The sequence below is a fragment of the Mixophyes fleayi genome, chromosome 9 (genome assembly GCF_038048845.1).
Source record: "Mixophyes fleayi isolate aMixFle1 chromosome 9, aMixFle1.hap1, whole genome shotgun sequence".
Classification (NCBI taxonomy): Eukaryota; Metazoa; Chordata; class Amphibia; order Anura; family Limnodynastidae; genus Mixophyes; species Mixophyes fleayi.
In genome coordinates, this window is record NC_134410.1 from 124,132,161 (window position 1) to 124,155,439 (window position 23,279).

The following is a 23,279-nucleotide window of genomic DNA, read 5'->3' on the forward strand; positions in this document are numbered from 1 at the left end:
TCAAAAGCGCTTGGCGTGGCAGGATGGCTTAACATACATTTGCAAATGTGTGCAACAAAGACTTTTGCATTTTTATCTACAGTAGAAATGGCAGATCTGTTGCTGGCTATAGCAGTGTGCTGGGGGAAAAAATGTTGTGTGTATGTTCCTTGCAGGAGAACCACACCCCTTTCAGCACCTGTTATGGCCTATAAATTGATTTGAGCAGCTTCCACTTTTGTATTTGTCTGAGAGGCATGTTGGTGTCAGTAGCTGAGGGGAGAGTGCTGACATTGGATTGCTATTTGGAGGCTTCTGGGGTACCTCTTTGGTAAGTTAGCTCTCAATTTAAAAACACATATGTATGGCCCAAATATAGGGACTCTCATTGTTTAGAGTAGGACCATCCTATATGCAAAAGCGCCCTTGGCGTGGCAGGATGGCTTAAACATACATTTGCAAATGTGTGCAACAAAGACTTTTGCATTTTTATCTACAGTAGAAATGGCAGATCTGTTGCTGGCTATAGCAGTGTGCTGGGGGGAAAAAATGTTGTGTGTATGTTCCTTGCAGGAGAACCCCACCCTTTCAGCACCTGTTAGTGGCCTATAAATTGATTTGAGCTGCTTCCACTTTTGTTATTTGTCTGAGAGGCATGTTGGTGTCAGTAGCTGAGGGGGGAGTGCTGACATTGGATTGCTATTTGGAGGCTTCTGGGGTACCTCTTTGGTAAGTTAGCTCTCAATTTAAAAACACATAAGTATGGCCCAAATATAGGGACTCTCATTGTTTAGAGTAGGACCATCCTATATGCAAAAGCGCCTTGGCGTGGCAGGATGGCTTAAACATACATTTGCAAATGTGTGCAACAAAGACTTTTGCATTTTTATCTACAGTAGAAATGGCAGATCTGTTGCTGGCTATAGCAGTGTGCTGGGGGAAAAAATGTTGTGTGTGTATGTTCCTTGCAGGAGAACCCCCACCCTTTCAGCACCTGTTATGGCCTATAAATTGATTTGAGCAGCTTCCACTTTTGTATTTGTCTGAGAGGCATGTTGGTGTCAGTAGCTGAGGGGGAGTGCTGACATTGGATTGCTATTTGGAGGCTTCTGGGGTACCTCTTTGGTAAGTTAGCTCTCAATTTAAAAACACATATGTATGGCCCAAATATAGGGACTCTCATTGTTTAGAGTAGGACCATCCTATATGCAAAAGCGCCTTGGCGTGGCAGGATGGCTTAAACATACATTTGCAAATGTGTGCAACAAAGACTTTTGCATTTTTATCTACAGTAGAAATGGCAGATCTGTTGCTGGCTATAGCAGTGTGCTGGGGGAAAAAATGTTGTGTGTATGTTCCTTGCAGGAGAACCCCACCCTTTCAGCACCTGTTATGGCCTATAAATTGATTTGAGCAGCTTCCACTTTTGTATTTGTCTGAGAGGCATGTTGGTGTCAGTAGCTGAGGGGGAGTGCTGACATTGGATTGCTATTTGGAGGCTTCTGGGGTACCTCTTTGGTAAGTTAGCTCTCAATTTAAAAACACATATGTATGGCCCAAATATAGGGACTCTCATTGTTTAGAGTAGGACCATCCTATATGCAAAAGCGCCTTGGCGTGGCAGGATGGCTTAAACATACATTTGCAAATTGTGTGCAACAAAGACTTTTGCATTTTTATCTACAGTAGAAATGGCAGATCTGTTGCTGGCTATAGCAGTGTGCTGGGGGAAAAAAAGTTGTGTGTATGTTCCTTGCAGGAGAACCCCACCCCTTTCAGCACCTGTTATGGCCTATAAATTGATTTGAGCAGCTTCCACTTTTGTATTTGTCTGAGAGGCATGTTGGTGTCAGTAGCTGAGGGGGAGTGCTGACATTGGATTGCTATTTGGAGGCTTCTGGGGTACCTCTTTGGTAAGTTAGCTCTCAATTTAAAAACACATATGTATGGCCCAAATATAGGGACTCTCATTGTTTAGAGTAGGACCATCCTATATGCAAAAGCGCCTTGGCGTGGCAGGATGGCTTAAACATACATTTGCAAATGTGTGCAACAAAGACTTTTGCATTTTTATCTACAGTAGAAATGGCAGATCTGTTGCTGGCTATAGCAGTGTGCTGGGGGAAAAAATGTTGTGTGTATGTTCCTTGCAGGAGAACCCCACCCTTTCAGCACCTGTTATGGCCTATAAATTGATTTGAGCAGCTTCCACTTTTGTATTTGTCTGAGAGGCATGTTGGTGTCAGTAGCTGAGGGGGAGTGCTGACATTGGATTGCTATTTGGAGGCTTCTGGGGTACCTCTTTGGTAAGTTAGCTCTCAATTTAAAAACACATATGTATGGCCCAAATATAGGGACTCTCATTGTTTAGAGTAGGACCATCCTATATGCGAAAGCGCCTTGGCGTGGCAGGATGGCTTAAACATACATTTGCAAATGTGTGCAACAAAGACTTTTGCATTTTTATCTACAGTAGAAATGGCAGATCTGTTGCTGGCTATAGCAGTGTGCTGGGGGAAAAAATGTTGTGTGTATGTTCCTTGCAGGAGAACCCCACCCTTTCAGCACCTTGTTATGGCCTATAAATTGATTTGAGCAGCTTCCACTTTTGTAATTTGTCTGAGAGGCATGTTGGTGTCAGTAGCTGAGGGGGGAGTGCTGACATTGGATTGCTATTTGGAGGCTTCTGGGGTACCTCTTTGGTAAGTTAGCTCTCAATTTAAAAACACATATGTATGGCCCAAATATAGGGACTCTCATTGTTTAGAGTAGGACCATCCTATATGCGAAAAGCGCCTTGGCGTGGCAGGATGGCTTTAAACATACATTTGCAAATGTGTGCAACAAAGACTTTTGCATTTTTTATCTACAGTAGAAATGGCAGATCTGTTGCTGGCTATAGCAGTGTGCTGGGGGAAAAAATGTTGTGTGTATGTTCCTTGCAGGAGAACCCACCCTTTCAGCACCTGTTATGGCCTATAAATTGATTTGAGCAGCTTCCACTTTTGTATTTGTCTGAGAGGCATGTTGGTGTCAGTAGCTGAGGGGGAGTGCTGACATTGGATTGCTATTTGGAGGCTTCTGGGGTACCTCTTTGGTAAGTTAGCTCTCAATTTAAAAACACATATGTATGGCCCAAATATAGGGACTCTCATTGTTTAGAGTAGGGACCATCCTATATGCAAAAGCGCCTTGGCGTGGCAGGATGGCTTAAACATACATTTGCAAATGTGTTGCAAACAAAGGACTTTTGCATTTTTATCTACAGTAGAAATGGCAGATCTGTTGCTGGCTATAGCAGTGTGCTGGGGGAAAAAATGTTGTGTGTATGTTCCTTGCAGGAGAACCCCACCCTTTCAGCACCTGTTATGGCCTATAAATTGATTTGAGCAGCTTCCACTTTTGTATTTGTCTGAGAGGCATGTGGTGTCAGTAGCTGAGGGGGAGTGCTGACATTGGATTGCTATTTGGAGGCTTCTGGGGTACCTCTTTGGTAAGTTAGCTCTCAATTTAAAAACACATATGTATGGCCCAAATATAGGACTCTCATTGTTTAGAGTAGGACCATCCTATATGCAAAAGCGCCTTGGCGTGGCAGGATGGCTTAAACATACATTTGCAAATGTGTGCAACAAAGACTTTTGCATTTTATCTACAGTAGAAATGGCAGATCTGTTGCTGGCTATAGCAGTGTGCTGGGGGAAAAAATGTTGTGTGTATGTTCCTTGCAGGAGAACCCCACCCTTTCAGCACCTGTTATGGCCTATAAATTGATTTGAGCAGCTTCCACTTTTGTATTTGTCTGAGAGGCATGTTGGTGTCAGTAGCTGAGGGGGAGTGCTGACATTGGATTGCTATTTGGAGGCTTCTGGGGTACCTCTTTGGTAAGTTAGCTCTCAATTTAAAAACACATATGTATGGCCCAAATATAGGGACTCTCATTGTTTAGAGTAGGACCATCCTATATGCAAAAGCGCCTTGGCGTGGCAGGATGGCTTAAACATACATTTGCAAATGTGTGCAACAAAGACTTTTGCATTTTTATCTACAGTAGAAATGGCAGATCTGTTGCTGGCTATAGCAGTGTGCTGGGGGAAAAAATGTTGTGTGTATGTTCCTTGCAGGAGAACCCCACCCTTTCAGCACCTGTTATGGCCTATAAATTGATTTGAGCAGCTTCCACTTTTGTATTTGTCTGAGAGGCATGTTGGTGTCAGTAGCTGAGGGGGAGTGCTGACATTGGATTGCTATTTGGAGGCTTCTGGGGTACCTCTTTGGTAAGTTAGCTCTCAATTTAAAAACACATATGTATGGCCCAAATATAGGGACTCTCATTGTTTAGAGTAGGACCATCCTATATGCAAAAGCGCCTTGGCGTGGCAGGATGGCTTAAACATACATTTGCAAATGTGTGCAACAAAGACTTTTGCATTTTTATCTACAGTAGAAATGGCAGATCTGTTGCTGGCTATAGCAGTGTGCTGGGGGAAAAAAATGTTGTGTGTATGTTCCTTGCAGGAGAACCCCACCCTTTCAGCACCTGTTATGGCCTATAAATTGATTTGAGCAGCTTCCACTTTTGTATTTGTCTGAGAGGCATGTTGGTGTCAGTAGCTGAGGGGGAGTGCTGACATTGGATTGCTATTTGGAGGCTTCTGGGGTACCTCTTTGGTAAGTTAGCTCTCATTTAAAAACACATATGTATGGCCCAAATATAGGGACTCTCATTGTTTAGAGTAGGACCATCCTATATGCAAAAGCGCCTTGGCGGGCAGGATGGCTTAAACATACATTTGCAAATGTGTGCAACAAAGACTTTTGCATTTTTATCTACAGTAGAAATGGCAGATCTGTTGCTGGCTATAGCCAGTGTGCTGGGGGAAAAAATGTTGTGTGTATGTTCCTTGCAGGAGAACCCCACCCTTTTCAGCACCTGTTATGGCCTATAAATTGATTTGAGCAGCTTCCACTTTTGTATTTGTCTGAGAGGCATGTTTGGTGTCAGTAGCTGAGGGGGAGTGCTGACATTGGATTGCTATTTGGAGGCTTCTGGGGTACCTCTTTGGTAAGTTAGCTCTCAATTTAAAAACACATATGTATGGCCCAAATATAGGGACTCTCATTGTTTAGAGTAGGACCATCCTATATGCAAAAGCGCCTTGGCGTGGCAGGATGGCTTAAACATACATTTGCAAATGTGTGCAACAAAGACTTTTGCATTTTTATCTACAGTAGAAATGGCAGATCTGTTGCTGGCTATAGCAGTGTGCTGGGGGAAAAAATGTTGTGTGTATGTTCCTTGCAGGAGAACCCCACCCTTTCAGCACCTGTTATGGCCTATAAATTGATTTGAGCAGCTTCCACTTTTGTATTTGTCTGAGAGGCATGTTGGTGTCAGTAGCTGAGGGGGAGTGCTGACATTGGATTGCTATTTGGAGGCTTCTGGGGTACCTCTTTGGTAAGTTAGCTCTCAATTTAAAAACACATATGTATGGCCCAAATATAGGGACTCTCATTGTTTAGAGTAGGACCATCCTATATGCAAAAGCGCCTGGCGTGGCAGGATGGCTTAAACATACATTTGCAAATGTGTGCAACAAAGACTTTTGCATTTTTATCTACAGTAGAAATGGCAGATCTGTTGCTGGCTATAGCAGTGTGCTGGGGGAAAAAATGTTGTGTGTATGTTCCTTGCAGGAGAACCCCACCCTTTCAGCACCTGTTATGGCCTATAAATTGATTTGAGCAGCTTCCACTTTTGTATTTGTCTGAGAGGCATGTTGGTGTCAGTAGCTGAGGGGGGAGTGCTGACATTGGATTGCTATTTGGAGGCTTCTGGGGTACCTCTTTGGTAAGTTAGCTCTCAATTTAAAAACACATATGTATGGCCCAAATATAGGGACTCTCATTGTTTAGAGTAGGACCATCCTATATGCAAAAGCGCCTTGGCGTGGCAGGATGGCTTAAACATACATTTGCAAATGTGTGCAACAAAGACTTTTGCATTTTTATCTACAGTAGAAATGGCAGATCTGTTGCTGGCTATAGCAGTGTGCTGGGGGAAAAAATGTTGTGTGTATGTTCCTTGCAGGAGAACCCCACCCTTTCAGCACCTGTTATGGCCTATAAATTGATTTGAGCAGCTTCCACTTTTGTATTTGTCTGAGAGGCATGTTGGTGTCAGTAGCTGAGGGGGAGTGCTGACATTGGATTGCTATTTGGAGGCTTCTGGGGTACCTCTTTGGTAAGTTAGCTCTCAATTTAAAAACACATATGTATGGCCCAAATATAGGGACTCTCATTGTTTAGAGTAGGACCATCCTATATGCAAAAGCGCCTTGGCGTGGCAGGATGGCTTAAACATACATTTGCAAATGTGTGCAACAAAGACTTTTGCATTTTTATCTACAGTAGAAATGGCAGATCTGTTGCTGGCTATAGCAGTGTGCTGGGGGAAAAAATGTTGTGTGTATGTTCCTTGCAGGAGAACCCCACCCTTTCAGCACCTGTTATGGCCTATAAATTGATTTGAGCAGCTTCCACTTTTGTATTTGTCTGAGAGGCATGTTGGTGTCAGTAGCTGAGGGGGAGTGCTGACATTGGATTGCTATTTGGAGGCTTCTGGGGTACCTCTTTGGTAAGTTAGCTCTCAATTTAAAAACACATATGTATGGCCCAAATATAGGGACTCTCATTGTTTAGAGTAGGACCATCCTATATGCAAAAGCGCCTTGGCGTGGCAGGATGGCTTAAACATACATTTGCAAATGTGTGCAACAAAGACTTTTGCATTTTTATCTACAGTAGAAATGGCAGATCTGTTGCTGGCTATAGCAGTGTGCTGGGGGAAAAAATGTTGTGTGTATGTTCCTTGCAGGAGAACCCCACCCTTTCAGCACCTGTTATGGCCTATAAATTGATTTGAGCAGCTTCCACTTTTGTATTTGTCTGAGAGGCATGTTGGTGTCAGTAGCTGAGGGGGAGTGCTGACATTGGATTGCTATTTGGAGGCTTCTGGGGTACCTCTTTGGTAAGTTAGCTCTCAATTTAAAAACACATATGTATGGCCCAAATATAGGGACTCTCATTGTTTAGAGTAGGACCATCCTATATGCAAAAGCGCCTTGGCGTGGCAGGATGGCTTAAACATACATTTGCAAATGTGTGCAACAAAGACTTTTGCATTTTTATCTACAGTAGAAATGGCAGATCTGTTGCTGGCTATAGCAGTGTGCTGGGGGAAAAAATGTTGTGTGTATGTTCCTTGCAGGAGAACCCCACCCTTTCAGCACCTGTTATGGCCTATAAATTGATTTGAGCAGCTTCCACTTTTGTATTTGTCTGAGAGGCATGTTGGTGTCAGTAGCTGAGGGGGAGTGCTGACATTGGATTGCTATTTGGAGGCTTCTGGGGTACCTCTTTGGTAAGTTAGCTCTCAATTTAAAAACACATATGTATGGCCCAAATATAGGGACTCTCATTGTTTAGAGTAGGACCATCCTATATGCAAAAGCGCCTTGGCGTGGCAGGATGGCTTAAACATACATTTGCAAATGTGTGCAACAAAGACTTTTGCATTTTTATCTACAGTAGAAATGGCAGATCTGTTGCTGGCTATAGCAGTGTGCTGGGGGAAAAAATGTTGTGTGTATGTTCCTTGCAGGAGAACCCCACCCTTTCAGCACCTGTTATGGCCTATAAATTGATTTGAGCAGCTTCCACTTTTGTATTTGTCTGAGAGGCATGTTGGTGTCAGTAGCTGAGGGGGAGTGCTGACATTGGATTGCTATTTGGAGGCTTCTGGGGTACCTCTTTGGTAAGTTAGCTCTCAATTTAAAAACACATATGTATGGCCCAAATATAGGGACTCTCATTGTTTAGAGTAGGACCATCCTATATGCAAAAGCGCCTTGGCGTGGCAGGATGGCTTAAACATACATTTGCAAATGTGTGCAACAAAGACTTTTGCATTTTTATCTACAGTAGAAATGGCAGATCTGTTGCTGGCTATAGCAGTGTGCTGGGGGAAAAAATGTTGTGTGTATGTTCCTTGCAGGAGAACCCCACCCTTTCAGCACCTGTTATGGCCTATAAATTGATTTGAGCAGCTTCCACTTTTGTATTTGTCTGAGAGGCATGTTGGTGTCAGTAGCTGAGGGGGAGTGCTGACATTGGATTGCTATTTGGAGGCTTCTGGGGTACCTCTTTGGTAAGTTAGCTCTCAATTTAAAAACACATATGTATGGCCCAAATATAGGGACTCTCATTGTTTAGAGTAGGACCATCCTATATGCAAAAGCGCCTTGGCGTGGCAGGATGGCTTAAACATACATTTGCAAATGTGTGCAACAAAGACTTTTGCATTTTTATCTACAGTAGAAATGGCAGATCTGTTGCTGGCTATAGCAGTGTGCTGGGGGAAAAAATGTTGTGTGTATGTTCCTTGCAGGAGAACCCCACCCTTTCAGCACCTGTTATGGCCTATAAATTGATTTGAGCAGCTTCCACTTTTGTATTTGTCTGAGAGGCATGTTGGTGTCAGTAGCTGAGGGGGAGTGCTGACATTGGATTGCTATTTGGAGGCTTCTGGGGTACCTCTTTGGTAAGTTAGCTCTCAATTTAAAAACACATATGTATGGCCCAAATATAGGGACTCTCATTGTTTAGAGTAGGACCATCCTATATGCAAAAGCGCCTTGGCGTGGCAGGATGGCTTAAACATACATTTGCAAATGTGTGCAACAAAGACTTTTGCATTTTTATCTACAGTAGAAATGGCAGATCTGTTGCTGGCTATAGCAGTGTGCTGGGGGAAAAAATGTTGTGTGTATGTTCCTTGCAGGAGAACCCCACCCTTTCAGCACCTGTTATGGCCTATAAATTGATTTGAGCAGCTTCCACTTTTGTATTTGTCTGAGAGGCATGTTGGTGTCAGTAGCTGAGGGGGAGTGCTGACATTGGATTGCTATTTGGAGGCTTCTGGGGTACCTCTTTGGTAAGTTAGCTCTCAATTTAAAAACACATATGTATGGCCCAAATATAGGGACTCTCATTGTTTAGAGTAGGACCATCCTATATGCAAAAGCGCCTTGGCGTGGCAGGATGGCTTAAACATACATTTGCAAATGTGTGCAACAAAGACTTTTGCATTTTTATCTACAGTAGAAATGGCAGATCTGTTGCTGGCTATAGCAGTGTGCTGGGGGAAAAAATGTTGTGTGTATGTTCCTTGCAGGAGAACCCCACCCTTTCAGCACCTGTTATGGCCTATAAATTGATTTGAGCAGCTTCCACTTTTGTATTTGTCTGAGAGGCATGTTGGTGTCAGTAGCTGAGGGGGAGTGCTGACATTGGATTGCTATTTGGAGGCTTCTGGGGTACCTCTTTGGTAAGTTAGCTCTCAATTTAAAAACACATATGTATGGCCCAAATATAGGGACTCTCATTGTTTAGAGTAGGACCATCCTATATGCAAAAGCGCCTTGGCGTGGCAGGATGGCTTAAACATACATTTGCAAATGTGTGCAACAAAGACTTTTGCATTTTTATCTACAGTAGAAATGGCAGATCTGTTGCTGGCTATAGCAGTGTGCTGGGGGAAAAAATGTTGTGTGTATGTTCCTTGCAGGAGAACCCCACCCTTTCAGCACCTGTTATGGCCTATAAATTGATTTGAGCAGCTTCCACTTTTGTATTTGTCTGAGAGGCATGTTGGTGTCAGTAGCTGAGGGGGAGTGCTGACATTGGATTGCTATTTGGAGGCTTCTGGGGTACCTCTTTGGTAAGTTAGCTCTCAATTTAAAAACACATATGTATGGCCCAAATATAGGGACTCTCATTGTTTAGAGTAGGACCATCCTATATGCAAAAGCGCCTTGGCGTGGCAGGATGGCTTAAACATACATTTGCAAATGTGTGCAACAAAGACTTTTGCATTTTTATCTACAGTAGAAATGGCAGATCTGTTGCTGGCTATAGCAGTGTGCTGGGGGAAAAAATGTTGTGTGTATGTTCCTTGCAGGAGAACCCCACCCTTTCAGCACCTGTTATGGCCTATAAATTGATTTGAGCAGCTTCCACTTTTGTATTTGTCTGAGAGGCATGTTGGTGTCAGTAGCTGAGGGGGAGTGCTGACATTGGATTGCTATTTGGAGGCTTCTGGGGTACCTCTTTGGTAAGTTAGCTCTCAATTTAAAAACACATATGTATGGCCCAAATATAGGGACTCTCATTGTTTAGAGTAGGACCATCCTATATGCAAAAGCGCCTTGGCGTGGCAGGATGGCTTAAACATACATTTGCAAATGTGTGCAACAAAGACTTTTGCATTTTTATCTACAGTAGAAATGGCAGATCTGTTGCTGGCTATAGCAGTGTGCTGGGGGAAAAAATGTTGTGTGTATGTTCCTTGCAGGAGAACCCCACCCTTTCAGCACCTGTTATGGCCTATAAATTGATTTGAGCAGCTTCCACTTTTGTATTTGTCTGAGAGGCATGTTGGTGTCAGTAGCTGAGGGGGAGTGCTGACATTGGATTGCTATTTGGAGGCTTCTGGGGTACCTCTTTGGTAAGTTAGCTCTCAATTTAAAAACACATATGTATGGCCCAAATATAGGGACTCTCATTGTTTAGAGTAGGACCATCCTATATGCAAAAGCGCCTTGGCGTGGCAGGATGGCTTAAACATACATTTGCAAATGTGTGCAACAAAGACTTTTGCATTTTTATCTACAGTAGAAATGGCAGATCTGTTGCTGGCTATAGCAGTGTGCTGGGGGAAAAAATGTTGTGTGTATGTTCCTTGCAGGAGAACCCCACCCTTTCAGCACCTGTTATGGCCTATAAATTGATTTGAGCAGCTTCCACTTTTGTATTTGTCTGAGAGGCATGTTGGTGTCAGTAGCTGAGGGGGAGTGCTGACATTGGATTGCTATTTGGAGGCTTCTGGGGTACCTCTTTGGTAAGTTAGCTCTCAATTTAAAAACACATATGTATGGCCCAAATATAGGGACTCTCATTGTTTAGAGTAGGACCATCCTATATGCAAAAGCGCCTTGGCGTGGCAGGATGGCTTAAACATACATTTGCAAATGTGTGCAACAAAGACTTTTGCATTTTTATCTACAGTAGAAATGGCAGATCTGTTGCTGGCTATAGCAGTGTGCTGGGGGAAAAAATGTTGTGTGTATGTTCCTTGCAGGAGAACCCCACCCTTTCAGCACCTGTTATGGCCTATAAATTGATTTGAGCAGCTTCCACTTTTGTATTTGTCTGAGAGGCATGTTGGTGTCAGTAGCTGAGGGGGAGTGCTGACATTGGATTGCTATTTGGAGGCTTCTGGGGTACCTCTTTGGTAAGTTAGCTCTCAATTTAAAAACACATATGTATGGCCCAAATATAGGGACTCTCATTGTTTAGAGTAGGACCATCCTATATGCAAAAGCGCCTTGGCGTGGCAGGATGGCTTAAACATACATTTGCAAATGTGTGCAACAAAGACTTTTGCATTTTTATCTACAGTAGAAATGGCAGATCTGTTGCTGGCTATAGCAGTGTGCTGGGGGAAAAAATGTTGTGTGTATGTTCCTTGCAGGAGAACCCCACCCTTTCAGCACCTGTTATGGCCTATAAATTGATTTGAGCAGCTTCCACTTTTGTATTTGTCTGAGAGGCATGTTGGTGTCAGTAGCTGAGGGGGAGTGCTGACATTGGATTGCTATTTGGAGGCTTCTGGGGTACCTCTTTGGTAAGTTAGCTCTCAATTTAAAAACACATATGTATGGCCCAAATATAGGGACTCTCATTGTTTAGAGTAGGACCATCCTATATGCAAAAGCGCCTTGGCGTGGCAGGATGGCTTAAACATACATTTGCAAATGTGTGCAACAAAGACTTTTGCATTTTTATCTACAGTAGAAATGGCAGATCTGTTGCTGGCTATAGCAGTGTGCTGGGGGAAAAAATGTTGTGTGTATGTTCCTTGCAGGAGAACCCCACCCTTTCAGCACCTGTTATGGCCTATAAATTGATTTGAGCAGCTTCCACTTTTGTATTTGTCTGAGAGGCATGTTGGTGTCAGTAGCTGAGGGGGAGTGCTGACATTGGATTGCTATTTGGAGGCTTCTGGGGTACCTCTTTGGTAAGTTAGCTCTCAATTTAAAAACACATATGTATGGCCCAAATATAGGGACTCTCATTGTTTAGAGTAGGACCATCCTATATGCAAAAGCGCCTTGGCGTGGCAGGATGGCTTAAACATACATTTGCAAATGTGTGCAACAAAGACTTTTGCATTTTTATCTACAGTAGAAATGGCAGATCTGTTGCTGGCTATAGCAGTGTGCTGGGGGAAAAAATGTTGTGTGTATGTTCCTTGCAGGAGAACCCCACCCTTTCAGCACCTGTTATGGCCTATAAATTGATTTGAGCAGCTTCCACTTTTGTATTTGTCTGAGAGGCATGTTGGTGTCAGTAGCTGAGGGGGAGTGCTGACATTGGATTGCTATTTGGAGGCTTCTGGGGTACCTCTTTGGTAAGTTAGCTCTCAATTTAAAAACACATATGTATGGCCCAAATATAGGGACTCTCATTGTTTAGAGTAGGACCATCCTATATGCAAAAGCGCCTTGGCGTGGCAGGATGGCTTAAACATACATTTGCAAATGTGTGCAACAAAGACTTTTGCATTTTTATCTACAGTAGAAATGGCAGATCTGTTGCTGGCTATAGCAGTGTGCTGGGGGAAAAAATGTTGTGTGTATGTTCCTTGCAGGAGAACCCCACCCTTTCAGCACCTGTTATGGCCTATAAATTGATTTGAGCAGCTTCCACTTTTGTATTTGTCTGAGAGGCATGTTGGTGTCAGTAGCTGAGGGGGAGTGCTGACATTGGATTGCTATTTGGAGGCTTCTGGGGTACCTCTTTGGTAAGTTAGCTCTCAATTTAAAAACACATATGTATGGCCCAAATATAGGGACTCTCATTGTTTAGAGTAGGACCATCCTATATGCAAAAGCGCCTTGGCGTGGCAGGATGGCTTAAACATACATTTGCAAATGTGTGCAACAAAGACTTTTGCATTTTTATCTACAGTAGAAATGGCAGATCTGTTGCTGGCTATAGCAGTGTGCTGGGGGAAAAAATGTTGTGTGTATGTTCCTTGCAGGAGAACCCCACCCTTTCAGCACCTGTTATGGCCTATAAATTGATTTGAGCAGCTTCCACTTTTGTACATTCCTGTAGTCTACCTAGATCCAGGGCTGCCAAGAAGAATTCAGGGCCCGGGTACAACAAATCCATGGGGCCCCCCTCATAGTGAAGTAAGCCCCAAAAATTTTTTGCGCCGCCTTATGGCGGCGCAAAAAAATTAGGTGTATGGTCATATATTCAGGGGCGTGGCTAGCCAAAAATTTTTTGGGGAGGTGTGGTCATGCATTTGGGGGCGTGGCAAACGTGCCATTGGGGCGTGGCTAACATAAAAACCACTAGGCTCTCAATTAGCCGGAGCGTCACATATGTTCAAGCACTCCTGACTTTCAGGACATCTACCACCACAGGGTAGTATACAAACAATGCAGTGTGTACACAAACAGTTCAGTCTTGGCCTACACCTTACATTGGACACAACATTCACCAAAAATTGGTATTGTCCCTACTAGAATCACAACATTTCACACACTGTGCTGCTCTCTCCTACCTGTTCTTCTCACTTTCTCCACCTGTGGCTGCTGCTTTCTTTAGTTGTGGCTTGTCCGGATCCAGAAATGTTGAAGGACCTATTTTGAAAAAAAAATGGCTACATTTAGAAAATTACAGCCAGCCCCAGCGTTAAATCAATAGCACCCACGATTAATAATTAGGCCTTCCTCCAGCCCCAACATTAAAATAATACTATTCACATTTAATAAATAAACCTATATCCCTTCCTGCAAACAGCCCCAGCAATACCTATTTCCCGCAACCATCACTGCCATTAAATAATTCATAGTCACATTTAATAAATAGACCTCATTCTCCCTAAACTCACCCCAAGATTCAATAGCCCCCAAACCACCCCATCTTAAATTAATAGTCCCTACTATTAAATTGCCTCACCATCACCCTACAAACAAAATAGCGCCCATTAATTAGCTGCCACCTACCTCACACACACTACATTGCAACAAGCCCCCTGTGCCATTACACACACAATACTGTGCCCCTTCATCACAACTACACTGTACCCCCTTATGCTCACACTGCGACCTCCATGCTGCTTTTCCCCCTTCTTTTTTACTTTGTGCCTCTCTCCCATTTTTTTCCTCCTCTGTTCCTCTCTCCCACTTTTTTTTTTATTCCCCTGTGGCTCTCTCCTTTTTTTCCCTCCTCTGTTCCTCTCTCCCACTTTTTTTCCCCTCCTCTGTTCCTCTTTCCCCAATTTTTTTTTATTCCTCTGTGGCTCTCTCCTTTTTTTCCTCCTCTGTTCCTCTCTCCCACTTTTTTTTTTATTCCCCTGTGGCTCTCTCCTTTTTTTCCCTCCTCTGTTCCTCTCTCCCACTTTTTTTCCCCTCCTCTGTTCCTCTTTCCCCAATTTTTTTTATTCCTCTGTGACTCTCTCCTTTTTTTCCTCCTCTGTTCCTCTCTCCCACTTTTTTTTTTATTCCCCTGTGGCTCTCTCCTTTTTTTCCCTCCTCTGTTCCTCTCTCCCACTTTTTTTCCCCTCCTCTGTTCCTCTTTCCCCAATTTTTTTTTATTCCTCTGTGGCTCTCTCCTTTTTTTCCTCCTCTGTTCCTCTCTCCCACTTTTTTTTTTATTCCCCTGTGGCTCTCTCCTTTTTTTCCCTCCTCTGTTCCTCTCTCCCACTTTTTTTCCCCTCCTCTGTTCCTCTTTCCCCAATTTTTTTTTATTCCTCTGTGGCTCTCTCCTTTTTTTCCTCCTCTGTTTCTCTGTCCCCTTTCTTTATAGTACTGTCCCTCTCTGTTTTCCTCCCCTTGCCTCTCCGTTTCTTTACTTACCTTTTGTCAACTTCTTTCTTTTCTTTTCTGCTCTTCTGTCTCCTCTTCTGTCTTCTTTCTTCCTGCTGGCTGCGGCGCTCCTCACTGACTGACAGGCGTGACTTGATGACGTCACGCCCGGCAGTCAGTGTGAATGGAGGAGAGGAGGGACACGGCGCCGCGCGATCACGTGAGTATTTATTTTATTTTATTTTTTTTAATTTATTCTTCCTCCCAGCTCCCAAGAAACCCAAGACCCCCCCCCGCGGGAAAAAAAAAAAAAAAAGTTTTAAAAAAAAAAGCGCAAGACAGAAAAATTAAAAAAAAAAAAAATTAATTAGCAGCGGCCCGGCCGGGCCCGGGTAAACTGTACCCGCTCCCCCCCCCTCTCGGCGGCCCTGCCTAGATCATCAATCATTTGTTTTACCCCTCCTGGCGTGTCTACCCCATTACATTACAATATTAAATGGAAGAACAGATGCTTCCATAAAACTACATATATGTTAGGTCTGTAAGGATTCTACTCCTGATGTAAGAGATGCTCCGCAGAACATATCCATATTTATCTGTTAAAGGGCAGCTATAATAGAGCAGTGTTCAGAGATCTCTGGGGAAGGGCAGTACGGTGGCACAGTGGTTAGCATTGCTCACAGCACTGGGGTCATGGGTTCAATTTAAGCCAGGACCCTATCTGTGTGGCGCTTGTATGTTCTCCCCGTGTTTGGGTTTCCTCCTGCACTCCAGAAACATACTGGTAGGAAGAATTAACCCTAGTGTGGGTCTGTGTGGTCGGGAATATAGATTGTAAGCTCCATGGGGCAGGGACTGATAATATGTAGGTTACATATATTGCAAACAGAGTAACTTCTGCATGGTACACTTATAGATCTATATGTTCCTGTAAAGTGGGCAGACCTGGTCAACTTGGTAAATGTATATTAAATTGTCCTCAAGTGGGTGGGGGCGTGGGGCCCAAATAATTGTATTGGCCATTCACAGTCCGATTGGAATTGTACGTAGTTTGACCGGAGCTATGTAACGGGACTCAGCATGGCAGTATATATCTGATCAAGTGTCTGGGGTCAATTTCAGCATTAAAAAAGTAAACCCCAATCTACATTATTGAGGGAAATAGAAACATACTGTGAGGGGCTGTTAATGTAATGATGAGGTGGTTGGGCAACTATTAATTGAATGTGGGACTGAATTTGGAGAGAAGGAGGGTTACTGGATATAGGTCTATTTGTTAAATGTGAATGCTATTAATTGAATGTTAGAGCTGGGTTCAGGGAGATTGTCCTAATTATTAAACATGGGTGATATTGATTTAATGTTGGGGCTGGTTGGGGGGAGGAATGCCTAGAGTGCTTGGCTTCCCATATTTCATTTACCTATCCTTTTTCCAAACAAGCCCCAACATTCCAGGATCCAGACAAGCAGCTACTGAGCTTAAGACACAAGCAGCTCACTCATGGTTTTGTCCCTGACTAGCTACAGTGTAACCAGAGTTATTCTAAAGTGATAACTCAGATAGTGATTTCTAAACCTTCTGCACCCCTCGAGTTTGGTGAGAAACGCACACAGGAAACCAAATTCCTTTCGGGATATCATTGGCTGCCTCTGAATGCGTTTATTCAAATAATAATAATATGATTAAGCTTACGGGCAGGGCCCTCTTATCTCTCTGTCTGTATGTATTACCCAGTATTGTTTTATTATTGTTTGTTCCCAATTGTAAAGCGCAACGGAATCTGCTGGCGCTATATAAATAAATGTTGATGATGATATGGTGATGATGGTTAAAATGATAAGTCCACTTGTGTGGTTTACTGTAAGGGTAAAATGTGCAAAATAGACACCAAAAAGGTTCCTATATTTGGAATCCCACAGTGTAAACGTTGCTCTGTGACATGACGTAACTGCTTTTGTATTTGCGCTGGAGCTGAATTGTGGGTAAAGATGGCTGCCTCTGTGGAGTGTCAGCGTTACAGGGAGTACGATAGATCGTTGGCGTTCCTGGCTATGTGGAGGTTGGGTGCACTGAGGTGGAAAACGTGACTTCATTTTGCTTGTCGGGATTATTTAAATGAAAATAATTACAAGGGTGCATGAACACGACCGGGAAGCCGCACAACTTTTTTCTCTCCCGCAAAAAGGACTTTCCAGAATCTCTCATTTCCAATGAGATCGCCCCTGTATTTATAACGGGGTGCAGTTTGCACCCTCCTGTTCTGCGGCAAATCACATTTAAACTAGAGATGCTCACTGACCCCGTGAAGTGGTTTTGGTTTTGGTTTTGGATGTGGATTAGCTTCGTGTTTTGGTTTTGGCAAAACCACCCTTGTGTGTTTTGGTTTTGGTTTTGGATCTGTATTTTGTTAGAAAAATTGCTAAAATATGCTAAAATCACATAATTTTGCTCATTTTTGATTCCTACATTATTATTAACCTCAATAACACCAATTTCAAGTCATTTGCAGTCAGTTTTGACCACCTCACAGGTCACAATATTATTTTCATACACTTTCGGACAAATACTGCAGCGACCTGGCTGGATGGTAAGCGACAGAGCAATGACACAAACACACGGCAGTTCCTAGCACATCTAGGACACATTGGCACACAGCAGTGGCAGAAAAGATAAATGGGGATCCGCCCTCCCTCTCACCCTCCGTGATTTGGGATCTTAAAAAGGAATCCAAAAATCGCGAGATATGAGATCCGACGACGTCACGATGACGTTTTGCCTAATTTTGAAATCCGAAAAAGCGCGAAGGTGCCGAGCCGGATCGGTACTTGGATCTGCTAAGTTTGGGTATATTCGGTTCTCGGGAAACCGAGCCTGAGCATCTCTAATTTAAACCAATGCTATAAAACCCTTGAAATAGTCTGCCGTCAGACCCCATATATATTCCAGTGGGAATGCACAGTGTCCTTATTATCTGTGACGTCATAAGATCCTAATGAAATAATAGGCTGCATTCTCCTAAATATTGTTGTAGCCCATTAAACGTCCGCTCCATGCGGTGTAACGGGTATGCTGTGATTGGGGTTTGGGATATGGTCTATGCTAGTCACTAAACCTTGTTATAACACCAATTAAACTGTGCCACCGTCTTTAATATAATTCTAGTTATCGATATACATTGTGCTCCTTAGTAAGACTCCCCCCCGGGAGCTGTGTGTCATGTGGTGTAACATTAATATAGACAAACAATAGATGTTTTGCTAAAACATGTTCCTACGCATACCTTGTGATCCTGCGGAGGAATGACAGGTATGTACACCAACAGGATTGTATGTGGGAATGTCCTGGCTCTCAGCCTGCATACATGTACAGGCCTGTGTCCCACCGCAGAACCACCCCAAATCCGTGCCTCCCTTAATAACTCTACTGTCAGCCCCCCCGACGTTCCTTCTCATACGTCCCCCGACATCCCACTTACTGCCCCCTGGCACCTCCTATGTCTGCCCTTCTCTAGACAGACACACTTCTCTGACTGTCTAGACAGACAGCCCACTAGACAGTCGCTCTGCCTGTCTCGTTCAAAGCCTTGCTGCAATGTATGAAAAGATGCAGCAAGCGTGGTTTAAGTACTGTGTTATCAAACGTGGACGCGGCTTATCGCGGCAAGAAAAATTACTTATCGCAACGATTTAACGTTACTTTTTTCGCAGGCACGTTGAATATCATCCAGATCGCGACAAAATTGACACCTGTGAAAATGTAACACCCTATAGGCAATAATTGTGCATTCAGCAGATACAGGTGAGAGAGGGGAAATGACCTGTTACTAAGACCCTTTTACAATCCCTTCAATGGACCTCTTTATGATTTAAGTCACTTTATTGCATGACATTCACAATTATAACCGTAGGACGCCTAATGCCATCTCCTGGGCAGTTTATGGATAAATGTACAGGACAGTAAATACAAAAAGACAATTCACAGTAGGTGCTGACAACACACAGGTAAGGAGATGAAGAGATACGATAGGGGGGTAAAGAATGCATTGAAAGAGAATCATCCAGGTGAGAAGGAGGGGGAGGGGCTAAGCATGAGCTTGATCCTCATTGGCTGCTCTCCCAGCCAGGTAAATATAAAACCAGCAATGTGCAACACAATCAGCACTATCACAGACTGATTAATACAGCAAGCATGGCCGTGTCCAGCCTCCAGTACACTATGGGGATTTCCAGCGGTTTTAAAGTCTACATTTTGGAAGGTACGTCGTTGCTATTGCTGATTATGATGCATCTAGAGGGAGCTATTTAAAGGATTTTTATGTAGTTTGCTATACTGTCTCCCTATAGCATTATATTAGAGGCTACACTAGCCAGAATGATCACCATTGCTTGATATAATTAATATGTGCAATTCTGCAAAAAATTTCGTTGTTTTTGGTGCTTGCCTTTTTAATGCAAGGAGGGCAGACATCAAAATAGAGGTCTAGTGCCATAGTGCATTCAAAGAGCTTGTAGATGTTTATTGTGCAAAAGTTATTGTACATCAAACTGCATCTGTCTCCCTATCTGCAGCGTATTGTCACATACATCTCATAATAATCTTTATTTTATCACAGGGCAGCACAGCGCACGCAATGCGGACAGGCTGCGCCCCTTAACAAACCACGGAATACCGGTGTACCCCATTAAACGCAAGCTCAGTCCTGAACCCCTGCAGTCTCCGAAGAGATGTTTTTCTTCCAGCTACCAGAGGAGGTAACCACCATTCTAGAGTGTATACAATGTCTGTCCTGCATAATCCTGCCTCAACACGGCGTCCTGTTATCTAAACTTGCTGCATGTATATATTTCACACAGTAACATTCCTGTGCACAACCGAATCCGTGTAAACTTATTATTCCATCCACAATCTCCGCTGCTGTTTTGCAGCGAGTCTTTTTTCCACTAAACATAAGCAGTTAGTTTATTCTTCTGTCTAGAGATTTGCAGGACATTGCACTCACCCAAGGACCCTTTTGACAGATACGTTTCGATTTATCCAACAGTCTCTTTCTTTTCGTGAACATTTTCAGTTCTTAAATACGCTCCAAATAATTCCCAACAGGTTCTTGCTCCACAAGTATTTTTTATTTTTTTTGCACATACTGACGGTGTGGATATATCCTAAACAAATCATTGTTTTGTCACAGGGAAAGGGCTACCACTTCGCCAAGCAATCTGAGGCGTGCGACGAGACAGGGAGCTCTCCATCCTACACCTTTTGGTCCTCACATAACTTTGGAACATGTTCTGAAAAGGTTGATGCCTGAACGGAAGTCCTTGGAGAGAAACGAGACCCAGCAGGATGAAGATCAGCCGCTGGCTTTAGTAAAGAGATTGGAGAAGACCAGCAAGCCACCGGTAGTGTCCTCAGCAATGCTACAACAGGTGGGTTCTAGAACATCTACCGCTTGACCAAGTACGGTCTACAGCCTTGTGTTTCCATGTCTGTTATCTTGGTCTATCTTTACGTTCCTTTGACCAAATCTGTTTGTGGACTCCCATGTACCAACTTGTCATTCAGCCTAACCCCCCCTCTCTTATCCAATTTCAGATGAGACCTTCTGTAATCACATGCGTATCGAGACCTAAAGCAACAGCCCCCCCAAATACAGAGACCACCACTCAACTACGGAGCTCTGAAACCCAACGTAAGTCATTAATATTTCCGTATTCTTGACATGACTTTAGTGTTTAGAACAAGGTCTACTATTTTCCAATATCTATGACCTATATCCTTCTACGTAAGTGTAGCAACATAACTTAGACATGTCGTAGCTCTAGGTAATAGCCAACATAGAATGACCAGAGCGGTCGCTGGGCCAGTAGATGATGACCACTTCTTGAGACGCGTTGATCAGCTCAATGATTTTATTATTGTTTTTGTCTTGTAATTTTAGGATCACCTAGAACCTGTTCCGATGTGGAGGAACATTTCCAAAGGAGCCTCAAATCTTACAGCACCCAGCCAAGCGTCCGTTGTCCTCCATCGCAGTCTAACCGCAGCTGTGTAGAAGATCACTTCTCTAAAGCCCTGGGTTCCAAATGGCTCTTAATCCGAGCGGCGGCGGATTCGGCGTCCGGACCAGAGAGCGCGACCCAGCGCCGATTCTGAGCTGACAGAGTTCGACAGACCCTTGACGCACGCCAAGAACGCTGCCAAGAGACTAGACACTATAGACTATTTCACATTGTAATATATATATTTATTGATATTTTATATTTCTCCGTTGTCTGGAGAATCTGGGTGAAAGCTATCGCTCTTGGGGGGGGGAAGTGGACCGTTTTGATCTAATGATTGTATATTGGATGATTGTGTACAAATGTCTTAATAAAACTGGCGTCTTCTCTGATGCACCTCAGTCTTTATCCAAATCAATAGATCGATAAGCAATCGACAACAGATCAACGAGGAATGATGTGAACCTATTAAGCGCAGTTTTAAACAAATATACAATACAAATTGGCTTATATAGAAGAAGTACTAATAACATTGAGACTTTATTAGATGATAATGTCAAGAGCCTGATTTTTTTTACACATATTAGCACTTTTATATAAAACAACTTGTATTTTACGTTGAGTGGTCATTTTAAAAGGGAAAATACACGTTATTTCTAAGTAGAATCTAATTGTGCTTTATTTTTCTATACGCGTTCAGTAATATATATGGATACGTGATATTGGGCACATAAATCCTCCTTTTAGATTTTAAATTGAAAAATTGCCGTCATTGTCTGGATAATGATAGAATTTTTGTCTGGACTTATCAATCAATACTATTTTGAGAATTACAGATGTACAGACCCTTCCAATACTCCATAAAACATCTCCTATAATACACAAGATTTTCACAATAAATACATTTTACATATAATATCCCTTTAACATCCTGGATGTCCCATCTGGAGATAGTAGTAATATGGGTGTCTGCAACACAGTCCATGTTACCTGAGGGCACAGCCTTACAGCAACATACCTTAGCAAAAGGGATAGGCATTATGCTACTTGTAGTTCCACATCAGCTGGAAAACCTTCCGCTGTGCTAGAATATTGTATGTGTACTAGAAAACAATCTACTCTCACCTATATAACACAAGGTTGTTCAAGACATCCTGTGGACAAAAGTTAGACAGAACTCGTGCTAAGTTGGGGGCCAATAAATTGCCTTGCGGGCCAAGAACTATATATATATATATATACATTTATATATTACTGTATTCCCACTCCTATGGTTGAACAGTTTGCTGATAAAAGAACAGGAAGTTGTGATTTCCTCACACAGCCAGAGGTCGGCCATCTTGTTCCCCTAAATAATGGTTGAAGCTTCTAGGCTTTCTTTACCTTTACAACATAAAACAGATTGTGCAGACACAGGAGCCCTGATTTACTTTCATTTAAATGCGTCCTATTCACAGACAGAAACCATTAACCTCCTACACCCACCCACAAGAAGCAGAAGCCCAGATTTTAAGTGGTATTGTATTTGTTATTCAGATAAGGACGTTATCACACCCTTATGTATGTACACTGGGGGTCTGATTCATGGCCAAATGCAAGTCCGTTTACTTGTCCTATCTTATGTGAACTCGTTCCGCGCAGGCGCCATAACGGGACTTACGCTGATGGATGCGGCTGCGCGTAATCCATATCCAAACACAAATTACATTAACCGACTTGAAGGGGCGGACAAACGTAGGCAATGTACAGCGAGGGCACCAACGCAGACCCTGATTCAAGCCCTGGGTATCTTGCAAGTAAGTTTTAGCCATATTATTTGCCCCAGCTACAGATCAGTGCTGACTGATAACATACTTGCCAACTTTTCCATTGGCAAGAGAGATCCCGGGGGGGGGTGGGCGTGCAGGGGCGGGGTTTGACGAATCGCATCATTTTGGTGCCGCCCCCTAAATGAGTGTCACAATTTTGGCCAATTAAAGCAGGGGGTGGGGCTAAAATTAAGCCCGCCCCCCACCACTTATCTATTGCGGGGGCGAGAATCGTGAGGTTGCCCTGCTCTCCCGGGAGCCTAGGAGGTCTCCCAGAAATGAGTCTCCCGGACATTCCGGGAGAGTAGGCAACTATGCGTTAAAGAAAAGCAGCTAATGAATCTCTACAGACTGAAGTGTCTTTTACATTTCTGTCTCCATTACTGAAGTCATGTTGTCTTACCTGTCAGTCTTTGATTAAATCTTGGTCTCCATGAAAATGGCCACCTCCATAGGCATCAATACATGGACATAGGACACAATTTCTGAACTGTGTCATCATGCCACAGATGGCGAAGCCAACCACGTCTTGTACTGGCTCAGCATCAGGGAG

The 23,279-nt window shown here is 43.3% G+C and overlaps 1 protein-coding gene across 1 annotated transcript; it reads left to right on the top strand.

Moving 5' to 3' along the window:
* The first annotated feature begins 17,491 nt into the window (after window positions 1–17,491).
* Window positions 17,492–21,314, top strand: LOC142101213 (transcription cofactor vestigial-like protein 4). The gene is made up of 5 exons (XM_075185513.1): window positions 17,492–19,177; window positions 19,535–19,673; window positions 20,108–20,345; window positions 20,512–20,608; window positions 20,858–21,314. The coding sequence occupies exons 1-5, from the start codon at window positions 19,111–19,113 to the stop codon at window positions 21,070–21,072; spliced, it is 756 nt and encodes a 251-aa protein (XP_075041614.1). The 5' UTR covers window positions 17,492–19,110; the 3' UTR covers window positions 21,073–21,314.
* The last annotated feature ends 1,965 nt before the right edge of the window (window positions 21,315–23,279 follow it).